This window comes from Anastrepha obliqua, chromosome 3 (genome assembly GCF_027943255.1).
Source record: "Anastrepha obliqua isolate idAnaObli1 chromosome 3, idAnaObli1_1.0, whole genome shotgun sequence".
Classification (NCBI taxonomy): Eukaryota; Metazoa; Arthropoda; class Insecta; order Diptera; family Tephritidae; genus Anastrepha; species Anastrepha obliqua.
In genome coordinates, this window is record NC_072894.1 from 104,704,515 (window position 1) to 104,720,745 (window position 16,231).

Sequence of the window (16,231 nt, forward strand, 5' to 3'; positions counted from 1 at the left end):
AAGCGGCTATCACATTTTCAAGCACTCGCACAATTTTTTTTTAATGATATAAAATTTATATAGAGAGGGTCTTGGTAAAATGAGCTGGTAAAGTTTTTTGCTAATAGGAACGAGAACCCTTTAGTCGCAGAATTATAGAATTGTCTTCAAAATAGATAAAAGTTATTGAGCAAATGAAGAATAATTGACCCAACGATGCTAATTTAATTGCCGAAATAAAGCGAATAACCTATATTTTCTCATATAAAGGGTTTTCCAATAGCAGGTGCTACAGGTGAATGGATTGCGCTATCGAGAGATGATCAACGATTTTTTATGGCTGGAATTGGATGGCATTGATCTGGACAACGTTTATATTCAACCAGACGGCGCTATGTGCCACACAAGCCACGAAACCATTGACCTTTTACGGGGAAAGTTTCCGGATCGAAGAGGTGATCACAATTGTCCACCGAAATCTTGTGATTCAACACCTTGTGACTTTTTTCTGTGGGTCCACGTGCAAGAGAAGGTCTACTCCACCAGCCCAGGGTCGATTCAAGACCTCAAAGATGGAATTCGTGAGGCTATCGAGAACATAGGGTAGCCACTTTGCAAGTCGGTTATGGAAAATTTCATGAAAAGGATATTGTCCTGTAAGCGTGGTCGTGGTGGTCATTTGCCTGATGTTATTTTCCACTATTAACGGCATAACTCCCTCTTTATAATGAAATAAACATCCGATCATTTATATTAAACAATAGAACGACTTTTCTTTGAATATCAAAATAACACCTCTTATTGGAAAACCCATTATTTACTTACCATCAACGGATCACTTGTGGAATACTGTTATGCTAAAATTAATTTGTGAGAGATGTATGTATGTATGTGCCAGTGTAGTAACTAAGCATATATTGACATGAAGCTCTCGGAGTTCATAGAGCTGAATATTTCAACATCTTCAACGATTTTGGTGAACCTTTGCTAGGAACACTCCACAATTCGCTTGCTTGAGTCCTCCAGTTTTCTGTCATTTTTGTTCATTGAGAAATACTGAACTGAAAAATAAGTTGCGTACTCTGTCGAAAGTGGCCCCGCATCTCGTAGTATCTGCTGTAGCATCAATTTAAATAAATAACATCATTCGCCTCGTAAGGGGGCGTCCATAAATTACGTGAGATGTTTAAGGGGGGAGGGGGTCGAGTCAAATCTCATCTAATCTTACGTTGGAGAGAGGGGGCGGTCTCGGCAAATATCGCGCAATTTTTTTTCTAATTGAAACAAAAAAAAAAAATTATACTATTTTGGTCCATTATCCAGATTGTACATGCTTAAGATTTAATCATAAGCTTAATCGTAGTATGATTAAGATCATTCACTAATTCGTTCGAAAGAAAATAATTTCATTCATACTTCGACGTTTTATGTACATTACTGCTGTCAAACCACCACATTTGTTTTATACCGAATAGCTCAATTTAATCTGAATTTACGGTACAGTGTAGCCCGTCGTTTGTTTTCGCGCCACTATCAGCCGAACGTGCGACTCGATGAACAAGAGCGTACGAGCTGTGTGGCAGCGACACACGGACAGGTTCCAACCTTCTTTGTTTAGAGAGAGCTAATATTTACTCCAGGTACATTGCAGTTGATTCATATCAAATTTTTATGCGTGCCTATGTTTTTTTTTAGTTTTTTAACGAGCGCGAATGTCAACAAATTTTTATTAAGAGTTACAAAGGGAAATTGTTTTTAATTTTTTTTTTAGGTTGTGAAATGCGATGATCAGAACTGCTGCTGCCCACGCCGGAGTTATCTGCATATGATTCTTCTCGACCGTTTTCTGCCACCTCCATACCCCATCACTTAGGTTGATTGACGTTTGATAATTCCGCACTTTAAAGAACATGACGGAAAGTCATTTGCTCCATTTCTAATACGCCTACCGATTCAACCGCTGAATGCCTTTATCAGCACGCCTTATGATCTCTATTGCCCAAGTATACGTGATGATTTAGAGAAAAATGCTGCAGTACATGCGGTATTTACTTCGCATCTATCACAAGAGCTGCAGAGCACAGGCGAGCAGCTCACATTGCACCAGCTAAGCAAGCGCGTATGTACCGCAAAGTGCGACCCTCACGGATTGTCGCAAGACGAGCTAATGAGTTACTGTGCGCAAGCGTCAACGGCTTAGAGTCGCTAGATCAGAACGAAGTTGAATGAGCAGACGATTTTACTGGAAATCATATGGACATGTTGGTCCCAATAGTCTCTCTTGAAACCGCGCATGATTCTCCATGAACTGAATTAGAGTAGATATTCTGTTTTTAATCGCAGTAGTTACGATTTAAGTCTTCTACTCGTATTATTAAATTTTTATTACACTTATATCTCTCAGCAATATTGATTACTAGTCTTAACTAATTGTAAATAAAAGCACGAAGCAAATTTTTTTTCTTTTTACAATAACAATCTAATGTGTTTACATAAGAAACCCACATTTTGAAAAATCTCATGTGAGATTGGGGGATGGGGGAGGGGGTTGAATAAAAGCTCACGACACCTCATCAGGGGGGTAGGGAGGTACAGAAAATTGAAAAAAAGAGGTTGTCTGTAAAGTCGGTTTACTGACGATAGTTTAACGTGACAACGTCATAAGAAAATATTGATGTAATGGTTGAAATTTTCAAAACAAAATTTTAATTTTATTTGTTTGATAGATATTTTGTATGGATATAGAGAATGAGTTAACATTAACATAACATAATATACTTTAACATAACATAACATAACATAACATAACATAACATAACATAACATAACATAACATAACATAACATAACATAACATAACATAACATAACATAACATAACATAACATAACATAACATAACATAACATAACATAACATAACATAACATAACATAACATAACATAACATAACACAACATATAACATAACATAACATGCTGTTCAAGCAAGGTAACGACGCAAGAGCAAGATAACGACGCATTTTTTGGTGCGTGCAGCCGGCTACATAGAATTATAAGACGTTATCACGTCAAAAAATAATAATAATATTAAAACAACAGGTATTATTAACAAACTTGGTTTTATTTTAAATTTTTCAAGTAAATCAAATTAATAATAATCAATAAGAAGGCATATACATACACATATACGCTCACTTAAGTAGGAGAGAGCAAGATGTCGAACGTTGCCGTTCGTTTGCTTTGTTCGTTCCGCGCTTTCGCTTGCAGTTCATTCAAGGTAACGGCAATGAGCAAGGTAACGACAAATAAGCAAGGTAACACTAATGAGCAAGGTAACGACACATTTTTTCGTGCGTGCAGCCGGATAAATCGAATTATAAGACGTTATCACGTCAAAACATCTCACGTAATTTATGAACGCCCCCTTACGAAGTGTTGAAAAACTTTGAATTGTTTTCTATTCTAAATGTTTTGTTTCGGGTTTTGACAAGATCAATCTGTTCCTGTCCGGACTTTGCATTCTGGCTAAATTCTCTGGCAGGTAGGCCATAGAGTTTTTGTATACCTTAATGAGGTTGAGGGTGAGGGAGAAGTGCGCTTTGACTACGCCATTATTTACCACAGACGGGCTGCGGCTTACTTTAAGTGATGTTAAGCACTTGAATTGATATCCTGTACTAGAAAAGGTAAAAGCGGATGGTATAGCAGTGAACGGGGACACTTTTTGCTAACATACAAAGAGTTGCCGCGCATTGCAATATACGTCACCGTGGGCTGTTATATATTAACGGTAACTCCGTTTATTTAAGTAATAACCTCAATAGCATAATTTTGTATCAAAGTCAAACAAAAAGTTGGGCAGCCAAATTTTTTAGGGGAGAATCGCATTGCGGTGTTGCATTACATAAGTCTGGTAAAGGTGCAAGTAAGATTTACGAATCACTGCAGAAACTTAATATTTCGTTTTTCCCAAACGTTCGAAGTGACAGACGGGAAAAGAAGTAGTTGCCTCGCGTGGTTCGAACCAGTGCAGCGTCAAAAGCCGTTCGAGAAAGACGTCGCAGAAATCCCCTAGAAAGCAGAAAATCAAGTCGAGGGAAATGAATGCATCAACCAGATCCATGTTAAGACTAATTAGAGATAATCTCCACATGAAAGTATTCCATCGCTGAACTGGTCATCTTTTGACAAGGGAAGGGAACAAGTGCTTTACACTGTAAAAAAATGTATTGCCCCATCCTCCTCAGAGCTCAGATCTCAATTCCATTCAACAGTTGTTGGCTCACTTTGAAAGTGAATTGCGTAAACGGCAGATCAGTGGTAATAATTAAGAAGATATGAGAAAATATTCCAAGAGATGTCACCAAAACTCTAGCAGACTCAATGCAATGCCATCTTCAAGCAGTAATTAGCGCAAAGGGATACTGCACAAAATATTAATTCATAAATTTTCCTTTATTTCCATATTTTCATTAATGCCCCAATGTTTTTGGTTTTTTTGGTGGGTGAGGTAGGGTTGAAAAGACCTTCGCACTTACAGCGACCGTCGTCTACTGCGTCGAGTGGTATGGCCACTAAAACATCCCCTCCTCTCCTTCTGGGGTGACACCCTTTCCGGTACTACTTTCTGTATTACTTCGGGAGGGCCCAGAACGGCATCCAATGTCCCAGTTTATGTTTGAGTTGTAAAATTAAGTTATTGTTTTGTTTACTGGAAAACTTCACAATAAATTATGTAAATATTATTTTCGTTTTTTATAATTGAAAATTGATTGAACCGTTCTCTAGTTGCAAAGGATTGAGGTCAGAACAAGCAACTGTACCAGTTTATTTGTGATTCGCGGTATGTTACGCAATTTTTCTTAAGTATTTTGAATTTTTTCTCATAAATATTAAAGAAATTGGCAATGCCTTTAAACATTTTTCGAACACGAAAACAATTAAATTTTCGATTTTTGAAAAGGAAATGCAGAACTCCTTTAATTCGCCAAAGGCTATTATACTTCTAAATCTGAATATGAACGTAATTGTTAGTAGAATTGATTGCGAACGACCCACAGAAATGAGTGCTTGAACCAGTAACTTTGCCCTGTCAGTGTAGTGTAAATCACCGGTCGTCTTCGTTTAGCTCATCTAACGGTAGACCCAGGAAACTTTCTGTTTCGATAGGTTGGTTCCAGAGGGAGAGGGGTGTCAGATGAGTGGGTCTGATGGGGCATGTGAAAAGGTGGTTAGTGCCGTGCGGGGCGCCTTCACGAGCTATAATTCTTTACTCGCTACGGCCAGCGAAGCTGCGGAAAAAGAGTAATGCAATCAACCTAATTTCAATTATTCCTTCATTTGATTCATTAAATTGTATAACTATTCTCAATTTAACTGCGCATTTTAAACCATCGTAATATTTGTATAAGACAATTCTTTAAAAACTATTTATTTTCAAGAAACCAAATATTAACTTATATTCGTATGCTTCCGTATGCATACTCATATTTCCATGGCTTCAGTTGTTTCGCCATTTGACAACTTTTTGTGGAAAGCTTCAAAGGGTATAACAGGGAATACCTCCTCTTTGCCGATTAGCTCTGTGGTACCTGGCTTGAAGCGGTAGTTACCCTGTAAATATTTGTGAAATTGTTAAAAAAAAAAAATTATAAAAATAAACTGAATTGAATTTCTTACATGTCGTGTTCCCTTCAGATTAGCCAACTCATAATTGCGCAAGTAATCTACCGAATCTTTGCGTATAACACATAAATCGATGTTGGACCCGGAACCTAAGTCATTGAACACACCCGCCGCAATAGCATCGCGTACCAACAATTTGCCTTCTTCTTCAGTCATGTCGGGTTTCCAGCGCGATTCAAAAACAGACATTGCAGCCAAACTGCCAGAACCCATAGTGGCATAAGGCAGCTTGTCTGTGGAGCCATGAGGATGTATGCAATAAATATATGAACCGGTCTTATCGACACCGCCAAGAACTAAAGCAGCGCTAATGTGTCCCTGATAGCGGAATAGAAATTGTTTAAGTAGTGTATTGGCTGCTACGACAGGCACCTGACGACCGGTGTTCAAACGATGCATTTCCAATTGTGATGCAATCAAATCGGTAGTCATTTCAGTATCGGCAGCGGTTCCAGCACCACAACAGCTACGTAAGTATTGAAATTAAAATTCCCTTTTTGCAGAAATTGTAAAAACGAATACTTACTACATATTTTTAGCGAGGTAATGAATTTTCGAACAATTTTTGTCCGAAACAATTGGACCCTCGGTGGCACGGGTATCCGCTCCTAATATTACACCATCTTTGAAGATAATTCCCGCAATAGTCGTACCTGTTTTTACAGTCTTTGGCTGCTGGAAACCAGAATTTAGCAGCATCTCATTTCTATGAAGAAATCATGAAAGCATTTTGTCATTTGCGTCAAAACAAAAAACCGCTTACCGCTTGCAGTTGTCAAAGTTGAAGCCACCTTTGGGCACATCTCGTACTAATTCCATATTCATCTTAAAGGCTTTTAGTTAAACTATTTAGTTTGCTTTGCAGAAAATTATTAAAAGGGATATAAAGTTGTTCGGCGAATAAAGATGACCAACAAAATTGTGACAGCGCTTTTTTGGATGCTTCTTCTGACGACAACCAGCAGTTAACAATAGTCGTTATTCACAATAGAGTAGAAGTTGCTAAGCGATTAATGAATTTTTGTGCAAAGAGTTGTGAATGTAAATATATATATGGGAAATGAACGAAATTTCCTCAAGTCATTTGGAGGAAAAATTACGTAGTTAATGGGTTTACAAATCGTTTATTAAGGGCAAAGAATTTTTCGCTGAAATGCCTCAGCCAGTGCTTAAAAAAAGACTGACAAATTCAGAAATCAGACAGACTGAGTGGCAATATCGAAGCACGTTGACATCAGCTGTTGAATAAACGAACTGATTTGATAACAATTTTGCTACCGCCCGAGAAAATTTTAATACTTTTATTTTGAAAAGCTAAGAGAAAATCCTGTAAGAAGCGTGTGAAATGGTGTGCAACAAACAGCTCTTCCAAACAGTATTAAATACATGTAATCGATTTCATGGATTGACAAGCCTGCGTAAGTTTCCGAAAAGAGAAATGCACTGCATTGGCGAAGAAAAAGTTCAAGTTTTATATAAACGAGTGTAGTTGTATATATGTACATAAGTGAATGCTAGAATACAAAATCTAACTAGATCAGTTTTTTGTGCATTTTAGTTATTTATTTTTCCATTTTTAAATTGGATATGCACAAGAGCAAGAATTGATTCCATTTCAATTGTCTAGGTTATAGTTCCAGCGCCAACTCCACCATCAGTCCTGCGCTAGTAAAACGCAATGAACTCTTCACTCAAGAACAACGCCGACAAAAAGAAGCGGTTGGAAGAGTGGAAAAAATTGAAGTGCGTTATCTTGGACTGCCTCAGGATGTAACTCTAGCTATGAATTCTTATTTATCGACTCCATATAATTGCGCGCAGCATTTAAGTGAAGGTCATTGCAAACGTTCCGCCTTAGCGCTCGTCGATGGGAACGTGCCATGGGATATGCATCGGCCGCTGACTGAATCCTGCACGCTGCAGTTGTTAAATTTTACCGTTGCGGATCCTCATTTGGTAAATAAGTACGTACTCAAATACATATTCAGTTCGTCATAGCAAATATTATATTGGTTCCTAAAAGTGAACAAATCAGCGAATTCCAAAACGCTGTGAAAATGTGATTTAATAAAATTTTTTTTCGAAATAGCTTTTAATAGTATTTCTAACTTTGCGCGATATTTTCAGAGCGTTCTGGCGCACATGCAGTTTCATGTTGGGTGCCGCGCTGCAAAATGGTTTTACTGATGAAGCCCAATTGGAATTACACAGCTTCCCTACCCCAAACAGTATGTATTGTATATTTTTTGCTATAAATTCGCACCATTGTATTTATTTAAACGAATTGCAGTCAAATCTGGCAGTTTTGTTTACGATATAGTGCTACGTGCACAGGCCTGGCAGCCGAGTAAAGCAGAATTACGTGCCCTATCCGCTGAAATGGTAAAATTAGCTGCAAAGGATCTGAAACTAGAACGTCTCGATGTAAATAGTGAACTAGCATTGGAAATGTTTGCCGATTCACGTTGCAAGCGTGAGCAATTGCCCAGTATTGCACAACAGAATCAAGGACGTGTTACACTCTATCGCATGGGCACCCATATAGATATATCGCGTGGTCCTATGGTGGCCTCTTCACGTTTCGTTGGCAAATGTACAGTCGCCGCAGCGCATAAGATCGCCAATGAGGGCGATAATAATGCATTGTATCGTATACAGGGTGTTGGTTTGCCAGCTGGTTTTACGTTACATCATATAGCCTACGGCACATTGGAGGAACGTGCAAGAAAAATGGTAACTTTTATTGAGTATATGCATATATATAGTAAATGTCAATATATATATGTTTTTTTTTTCAGAATCCTGCACGCTTGCCCAATGAGCCTTTCGAAGAATCACTTCAGCACATAGCTTAAACGGAAAAAAATTTGTATAACCGATAACCGTTTTTGTTTGTTTTTTATTTTAATAAATGAAAATAAATAATATAAACTACTTTTACGTTTGGTATTCGTTTTGGCGATTCCTATTGCAGTCATTTTACTGCGCCTAAATGTAGACTACGGTTATTGTTTATATGAAATTATGTGTATGTGCACATTGCATTCAAAATTATCGTCTATTCTCCTGTAGGCGCTTAGTAAATAAGAAACTTTTCAGTAGCTAATCAGCCTACTAACAAATCCGCTCCGATTCTAAATTGTTCAATGCTCATTATTTAGATTTCTATACAAGTTTTTGCTTTCAAAATTGTTATGTCTGCGCCAAAGTGCTGCATTTCTGTGCCCACTTGAGTGAGAAACCTTCGCATATGGTGGAAACCTTGTAGCAAATTGTCCATTATGAGGGAGCATTCAAACAGTTAGACATGTGAGAGTGACCAGTCTTATACTTTGGGTCCTTCTGGACCCAACCCGTTGGAACAGCATGTTTCCTGGACGTACCGTTAGATGAGTCAGATGATGACGATTCGTGACTACACCGCAGTGGTTGGATTATAGTCTCCTTCGCATGGAGTGGTTAGAGAAGCAATATTTTATGGTATGCTCGTAGTATATGCCACAGCATATTAGTGATTCCCTGAGATCGCACTAGTTTAGAGTAGAACTTTTGCCTTGACTATGGCCTTGAGGCGGTCTAGAAATGAATCGCAAGCTGCCCGAATGTGACTTGCAGGTAATTTGGCCCACTCGCGGGCAATGGCTTTTTTCAGCGCCTCGAGACTGGAGAATTTTTTTAGTTCGGACCTTGCTCTCGAAAATGGCTTAAAGAGAATAGTCCATCGGATTCGCGTCTGGTGAATTTGAGATCCATTGTGTGGACGTTATGAAGTTCGGAACGTTGTTTTTTAGTCATTCTTGGTTCACTCGAGTTCTGTGAGACGGTGCCGAGTCCGGTTGAAATGTCCATGGGGTCTGCCACCGAAATGTTCGTCTGCCCATGGCTTCAAAGCAACCTCCATAATACTTTCCCGATAATATTTCGCATTTACCTTGACGCCAGGCTCGATGAAAACGATTGGAGAGCACCCATCTGCGGTTACAGCGGCTCAAACTATTACCTGTGACGGGTACTGCCTCCTGGTGGCCAATCGACGACTCAAATTCTCGTATGAACATTGGGTCAACCAAACCCTATCGTTTTGGGAGTTTACGAATTGCTCAAGCGAAACAACTCCTTCGCTCTCTCAAGTCTGACTCGTTGCTGCTTATGTGTGAGATCATGCGCCTTTTGGATCTTGGCGGATGCAACAGTCAGATATTTTCAGTTCTTTCTCCATTTGATTGGCACTTCGTCGGGGATTTCGCTCAGGTCTCTTCTTCATGATTTCGAATGTGAGCCACACCGAAAGGTCAAGCTTTTTTCTGCATTTAATTTGGTATTTTTCAATTTTAGACGAACTCAATTCGAATCATGGAAAGATACACAATCGAGCAACGCGTTAAAGTTATTCAGGCTTATTATGAAGACGGGCGTTCAAATCAAAATGCATACCGCACACTTCGTGAAGGAAATCATCTTCAGTGATGAAGCACATGTTCACCTCAGTGGATTCGTCAATAAGCAGAATTGTCGCATTTGGGCGAAAAACCAGTGCCACCCACAGAGAGGGACTGCTTGGTGTGGTTTATGGGCCATCGGCATCATTGGGCCGTATTTTTTCCAAAATGCGGCCGGTCAGGCAGTTACTGTGAATAGTGTTCGCTATCGTGAGATGATAACGAACTTTTTATGGATGTGGTCGATATGTGGTTTCAACAGGACGGTGCCACTTGTCACCCAGCTAACGAAGCAATGGTTCTTTTGCGCGAAAAATTTGATGGCCGAATAATTTCACGTCGCGGTGATGTCAATTGACCGCCAATATCATGTGATTTGCACCGTTGGACTTCTTTCTTTGCGGATATTTGAAAAAAAAGGTGTACTTCGATAAGCCAGCAACAATTCAAGAGCTAAAGGATGAGATAATTCGGCACATTAACGGCATAGAACCTCAGTTATGCCTCAGCGTCATCGAAAATTGGGACCATCGGATGGAGGTGTGCCGCCGAGGCCGCGGTGACCATTTGGCCGATATTTTGCTCTATTCGTAATTGAGCCATACCAATATTATCATAATAAGGAGAAATGATAATAATTTCTTAAAAAAATTGTATTTTATTTTAAATCAACAGCGGCCCTTGAAACTTAACCACCCTTTATGAGGAAATCACACTATTACGTTTGAAATCCATTATTGATTTTCTTTTTTCGCGTTTACTCTAGGCAAAATGCTTCCGCGCGCTTGTAAACAATACTCTGAACTGTCATTTAGCCTACTCACAGACAGCTGATTCCCATGCGTCAGCTGCGCAAGCGCTATGAAGTTGTTTACACTTCGAGTGCCGGGCCCTGTATAATTTATTCTTATTTGTTTTGATTTATCGTTGAAAAATATACTAAAAATTTTTTTTTTTAATTTTATATTTTATTTTGATTTCGTTATTATTTATTTCAAATAAAAAATATAACAATCACATTATTACATAAATTATATATTAAAAAATTCGGCAATTTATTAGAATTAAAATTTTAGTTTAAGCTAATTCGGCTCATTATTTGTTTCTAATACTCCTAAACACTTAAATTATCTAGACTAATATTAATAATACTTTAACACTTACGAAAATCATAAAATAAGCTGGGATTTGAAAAAATTGTCTACACTTTTTAGAAAATAGAAATCCGTTTACAGAAACTCTAAAACCCAGTTCAGGACTGGTTTTTTTTTATAAAAGCTCGCCTTCCCAGCATTAGACTAGGAAGCTCATTTGCAACTTCTTCCACAAACCTCAAATTATATAATATTAATTATTCACTTAAAAAGCTCTGCGAGCGCATCCTCATTAACAGCAATCGCCAGCATTATAAAGCCACCCAATAGCATGCCGGTAATCTGTATTAGTGTGCCCTTCAACTTGCTCTTGGCATCTCCCGCATGGCCTTCCACCTCACTCATCGCCGGCACCAAATCGGCAAGCGCTATGTACAGGAACGAGCCGGCTGTGGCCGCATAGATCCATTGTGTCATATTCGCATGCGCACCGGCTATGAACAAACCAATTGCCATGCCCACAAAACTCAACACCGAGCTTACAATGTTCAAGTAGACGGCACGGCGCAGCGATACGCCCGTCTGCAGCAGGAGCGCAAAATCGCCCAATTCGTGTGGCAGTTCGTGGCATAGCACAGCAAAAGCGGTAGCCATGCCGGTGACAGGATCGCTGGCAAAGGCGGCGCCGATCGCCAAACCATCGGTGAGATTATGCAAGCCATCACCAATGACGACCATAAAGGCGACCGGTGTGAGCGGACGTGATGGCGTCTTCTGATCCTTTTTCGTTTCATTCAACATGATGTTGATTTCCTTGGCGTCGCTGTTGACGATCGGCGCGACATTTGTGGCGTCGGTTTTATCAGGCGTTGCGTGTTCTGTGTGATGCGCGTGTGTATGCCCGTGCGTGTGTGCATGACCGCCATGCGAGTGACCGTGTCCATGTCCATTGGCGCTATCACCCTTCAGTAGTGGCAAAATATGTTCCAGCACGTACATGAAAATGCAAGTGAAGAAGGCGCATGCGCAAATCCATACTGCCTCATGTGTACCATGATGCTCCTCTGCCTCAGCAGTTGTAGCTGCGTCGGACTCGTGCGCGCCATGTTCGGGCACCAAGGCATGCGGCAGTAAGTGCATCAAAGCATCGCCGGCTAGCGTGCCCACAGCAACGGCGACGAGAAACTTTAAAATCTCCTGATAGGCGATTGTTTTCATGAGCGGCACCAACAGTATGCCTAGTAGTCCACAAGCGGATAGTATGAATATGGAAATGCTGGCGTAGAGCCAAGCTGCATGGGAGGGAATAGAAGAATTGTTTTTGTTGTTAAAATTCGATGCAGGCGCTTTAACGATTATCTACTCACCATTCCACAATGCCTGCTTGGGATCGTCACCATTTGTTAGTGGCGCTGGTCGCATGCACACATGCTGATCGATTTGTGCCAACAGCGCTGGACAGAGTTTCATGAATTCGACTGGTGTTAGCTGCACTTGGTTGATAAACTCATTGTATTCGGCTTCGGAGTTGTGCGCTTCCGCTACGCCATCGGCCGAGTAGGTCTTGTATAGTTTACGTTTGTGTAAATCATCATGATCGACGACCAGACGTAGCATGGACTTTGGGGATAGGCAAACATTCGCGGAGAGAGGTGCAGCGTCCAAAGAAGCATCTGAAATCAAAGAAAAGAAAAAATTAATCAAATGGAGTCTGGCAACTAGAAAGACGTGGTAGGAGACGCCCAGCGATTAAGGAAGCTAACAGCTTCTAGGCAGCTCGGCACTTCCAGTCAATTTAGTAGAGTAAAAGTAAATACATACATAAAGGGTGTTTTTTTTAGAATAGACTTACACCTGAACAGCGTTTGCAAATCGTGCAAATTTATTACGAAAATAATGGTTCGGTTCGCGCGGTTCGAAAATAATGGTTTTTGTTCAGCGATGAAGCTCACTTTTGGTTGAATGGGTATGTCAATAAGCAAAATTGTCGCATTTGGAGTGAACATAATCCACAAGCCATTGCTGAGACGCCGTTACATCCTCAAAAAGCCACTGTTTGGTGTGCTCTATGGGCAGAGAGAATCATTGGTCCATATTTCTTTAAAAATGAAGCCGGCCTTAATGTTACAGTCAATGGAGAGCGCTATAGAGCCATGATTAATGACTTTTTCGTGCCTGAATTGGACGATGTTGATGTGGACGACCTTTGGTTCCAACAAGACGGCGCTACATGCCATACAGCCAACGCAACAATCGATTTATTGAAGGAAACTTTTGGTGAGCGCATTATCTCGCGCTGTGGCGTGGGCTCCAAGATCGTGCGATATAACACCGCTGGACTATTTCTTGTGGGGCTATGTAAAGTCGCTTGTCTACGCAGATAAGCCCGAGACGATTGACGTCTTGGAAGAGAATATTCGGCGCATTATTGCTGACATACGGCCCCAATTGCTGCAAAAAGTGGTCGAAAATTGGGCCTCTCGGCTGGAATTTATTCGAGCCAGCCGCGGCGGTAACTCTCCCGAAATCATTTTTAAGGCATAATGGCAAACCCTTATCTTTATAATAAAGCTAAATTCTTGGCCATAGCATTAAATTATATACGTTTTATTTCATCTTGAAAACCTAACCTCTAAAAAAACACCCTTTATAAGATTTGGAAAACAATATTTTAGGCTACTCACTATCACTTCAAGTCTAGTATGAAATTAGTGCGCATTTCCATGCATCAAAATATGAAAGATGATGCAAGGCTCAAAGTATTTCAAATCTTTCCCATTATACTAGATTTAGTGTGCGATGTCTGCACACCGTCCCAATCAACGACCGAGCGAGCGTCGTTGAGGATGCGAGGCCTTGGAGTGCGCAGTAAAGAAAATAAATACGTTGAACGATATAAAAACTAAGGCTCTTTATTAAACTCAATAAAAATGTTTCATAAAATCAAAAAATAATTATAACCAAACTGCTATCACTACTAATGCTGAAATGCTTGAGTGGATTCCTTACTGCAATTCCACTTGACGAATTAATGCTGTCATCCTCCCTCTTATCAGATTCAAAGTAATATTCGTCAGAACTGTCACTATCGAACGTAAAATTTCTAGATCGCTTAGCCATCGTGCGTAGGATAAAATATAAAATATATAAAACGAGCCTTCCTCTGGCACTGAGATACCTAACCGAAGTACTGAAATTCGGTCTGACTCTACCGTCGTCTCATATCGTAAGTTTACATTATAAGGAAGATAATACTTCATCGCTAATGGTCCCTAATATTTTTGAATGAAAACGTGACTCTTTTACTATACCTATGCGTATCTTATCGTTCAGAACGACATACGTCGCGAGCCTTGCAGCCACGATCTAATTTGGGCGGCTATATGCCGACCCGCGTCCGGAACGGTGAAACGGCTTGGGCGGCTATGTGCCGACGCCCCAAAGGGTTACAACATTTTTCGTTGACGGCACAAAAAAATGCGACGGCTAAATGGACATTTTTTTGATTGATTAACCAGATTTTGTACGCATTTCCTCGGAGACAGCCCCTTGCTTTCAGCGACAGCTTCTTGTGAAAAGATACTTCAAATTGTGCTGAATATTTTTGAGGAATCCTTCGGTGTGATGCACTACAGATCGTTTTCTCTAACCTAGCCTGTCTCACTTGCGTGATGTTCTACACCTGAAACTCGATTGAAGATCACCAAACAACACATTTTTACAGTACCTCAAATCGTGGAGAGGATCCTAGACAAAAAATTAAATAAAATTTGTGTTCAGTGCAAAGTTTGCGATAAATGAATACAATGCAAAGGGTTTTGCGCTATAAACTCGAAGTTGTGAAGGACATCGGATAAGCGAAACTGATTGTTTTTGTCGGGACAGACTACAAGTTTTGATTGAAAAGTAATGAGCCTTCCCGCGCGGAGCGTCTGCCAAGCGATCAACCGAATCGGCTGGTGGGGGAAAATGATCGTTGGACCTTCCTCTTCCACTAGAAATCGGTGCCAGTTCGCTGGCAACAGCGGTGCAGTCAACATCGCTCCGCGCGTGAAAGCGGTTTTAAAAGTGTGTTAGGATTTTGCAGTGGCGAAAATGCAGCTGATCATATTTTTTGACTCTCGAGGCATCGTCGACAAGGAGTTTGTACCTCCAGGAAGCACTGTAAACGCGGAATTTTACAAAGGAGTGCTCCTTCGGCTGAAAAACCGCGTCGTCCGGGTTCGACCCGACCTCGTCAACAATTCGAACCTTCATCACGACAATGCGCCGGCGCACACCGCATTCCCCTGCATCTCTGCATTGGCCAAGATGGGGGTTCCGGTGCTTCCCCACCCTCCCTACAGCCCAGACCTGTCCCCTCCGGACTTCTTCTTGTTCCCGCGCCTGAAAAGAAAGCTGAAGAGGAGGTGTTTCGACTCCATCGAGGCGGTCCAAAAAACTGTGACAGCCGAATTGAACGCGATTCCGGTGGATGAGTTTAAAAAATGTTTCGTGCAGTGGAAGGACCGCTAGCAGCGGTGTATTGACGCTCAAACGTCCTATTTTGAAGAATATTAGTTGTATGAGTCAAAAGGTTTAATAAAACTGCTTAAAAAAATGAGGCTCATTACTTTTCAATCAAACCCTGTAGCAAGTACAGCATTCAGACACAATTAAGTCTACTGTATTGCATTCGGATTCCCTTTTTAAATTTTCTTTAAATCTACTCGACCTCCGAAGAAATTTGAGTAGATCTTGTGGTGCCAAGGAGCCAAGGTTGTCGCTTTTTAACACATCAGTGCCAAAGACCTCAAGCCTGATTCGAGCGAAGGTAGGACAGATGCACAGAAAGTGGTCCACCGCCTCATGCTCCTCTCCACATGCTGGGCAGAGTGCACTATCTGAGATGCCCACCTTTTCGATGTGCTTTGCCCATAGAAAGTGGCCCGTCATCAGTCCAACCAGCCTCCTACAGTCCCTTCTGCTTAGTGACAGGAGGAACTACGACAGTCGGTCAGAAATGACAGGTAACATCAATGTTGTCCATCTGCAGC

General features: G+C 40.6%; 4 protein-coding genes across 4 annotated transcripts in view; 2 read left to right on the forward strand and 2 right to left on the reverse strand.

The window, feature by feature from the left end:
- Nucleotides 1-2,621, forward strand: part of LOC129240816 (uncharacterized) — a 37,711-nt gene extending 35,090 nt beyond the window's left edge. The window contains exon 5 of the mRNA XM_054876817.1: nucleotides 2,592-2,621. The gene's annotated coding sequence lies outside the window, so the exon portion shown is untranslated. The remainder of the gene's footprint in view (nucleotides 1-2,591) is intronic.
- A 2,755-nt stretch (nucleotides 2,622-5,376) lies between these two features.
- Nucleotides 5,377-6,625, reverse strand: LOC129242685 (proteasome subunit beta type-7). The gene is made up of 4 exons (XM_054879475.1): nucleotides 6,426-6,625; nucleotides 6,189-6,368; nucleotides 5,657-6,128; nucleotides 5,377-5,590 (listed from the first exon to the last, which is right to left on the reverse strand). Exons 1-4 carry the CDS (start codon nucleotides 6,485-6,487, stop codon nucleotides 5,462-5,464), a joined length of 843 nt encoding a protein of 280 aa, XP_054735450.1. The 5' UTR covers nucleotides 6,488-6,625; the 3' UTR covers nucleotides 5,377-5,461.
- Nucleotides 6,626-6,850: 225 nt separating this feature from the next.
- LOC129240936 (39S ribosomal protein L39, mitochondrial) lies at nucleotides 6,851-8,596 on the forward strand. The gene is made up of 5 exons (XM_054877012.1): nucleotides 6,851-7,080; nucleotides 7,290-7,626; nucleotides 7,790-7,890; nucleotides 7,953-8,395; nucleotides 8,461-8,596. The coding sequence occupies exons 1-5, from the start codon at nucleotides 7,008-7,010 to the stop codon at nucleotides 8,515-8,517; spliced, it is 1,011 nt and encodes a 336-aa protein (XP_054732987.1). The 5' UTR covers nucleotides 6,851-7,007; the 3' UTR covers nucleotides 8,518-8,596.
- A 2,535-nt stretch (nucleotides 8,597-11,131) lies between these two features.
- LOC129241467 (zinc transporter ZIP5) overlaps nucleotides 11,132-16,231 on the reverse strand; it is a 73,242-nt gene continuing 68,142 nt past the window's right edge. Inside the window, exons 3-4 of the mRNA XM_054877800.1 lie at nucleotides 12,563-12,868; nucleotides 11,132-12,487 (exon numbers count right to left, since the gene is read on the reverse strand). Coding sequence (XP_054733775.1) covers nucleotides 11,457-12,487; nucleotides 12,563-12,868 — 1,337 coding nt within the window. The 3' untranslated portion in view covers nucleotides 11,132-11,456. The remainder of the gene's footprint in view (nucleotides 12,488-12,562; nucleotides 12,869-16,231) is intronic.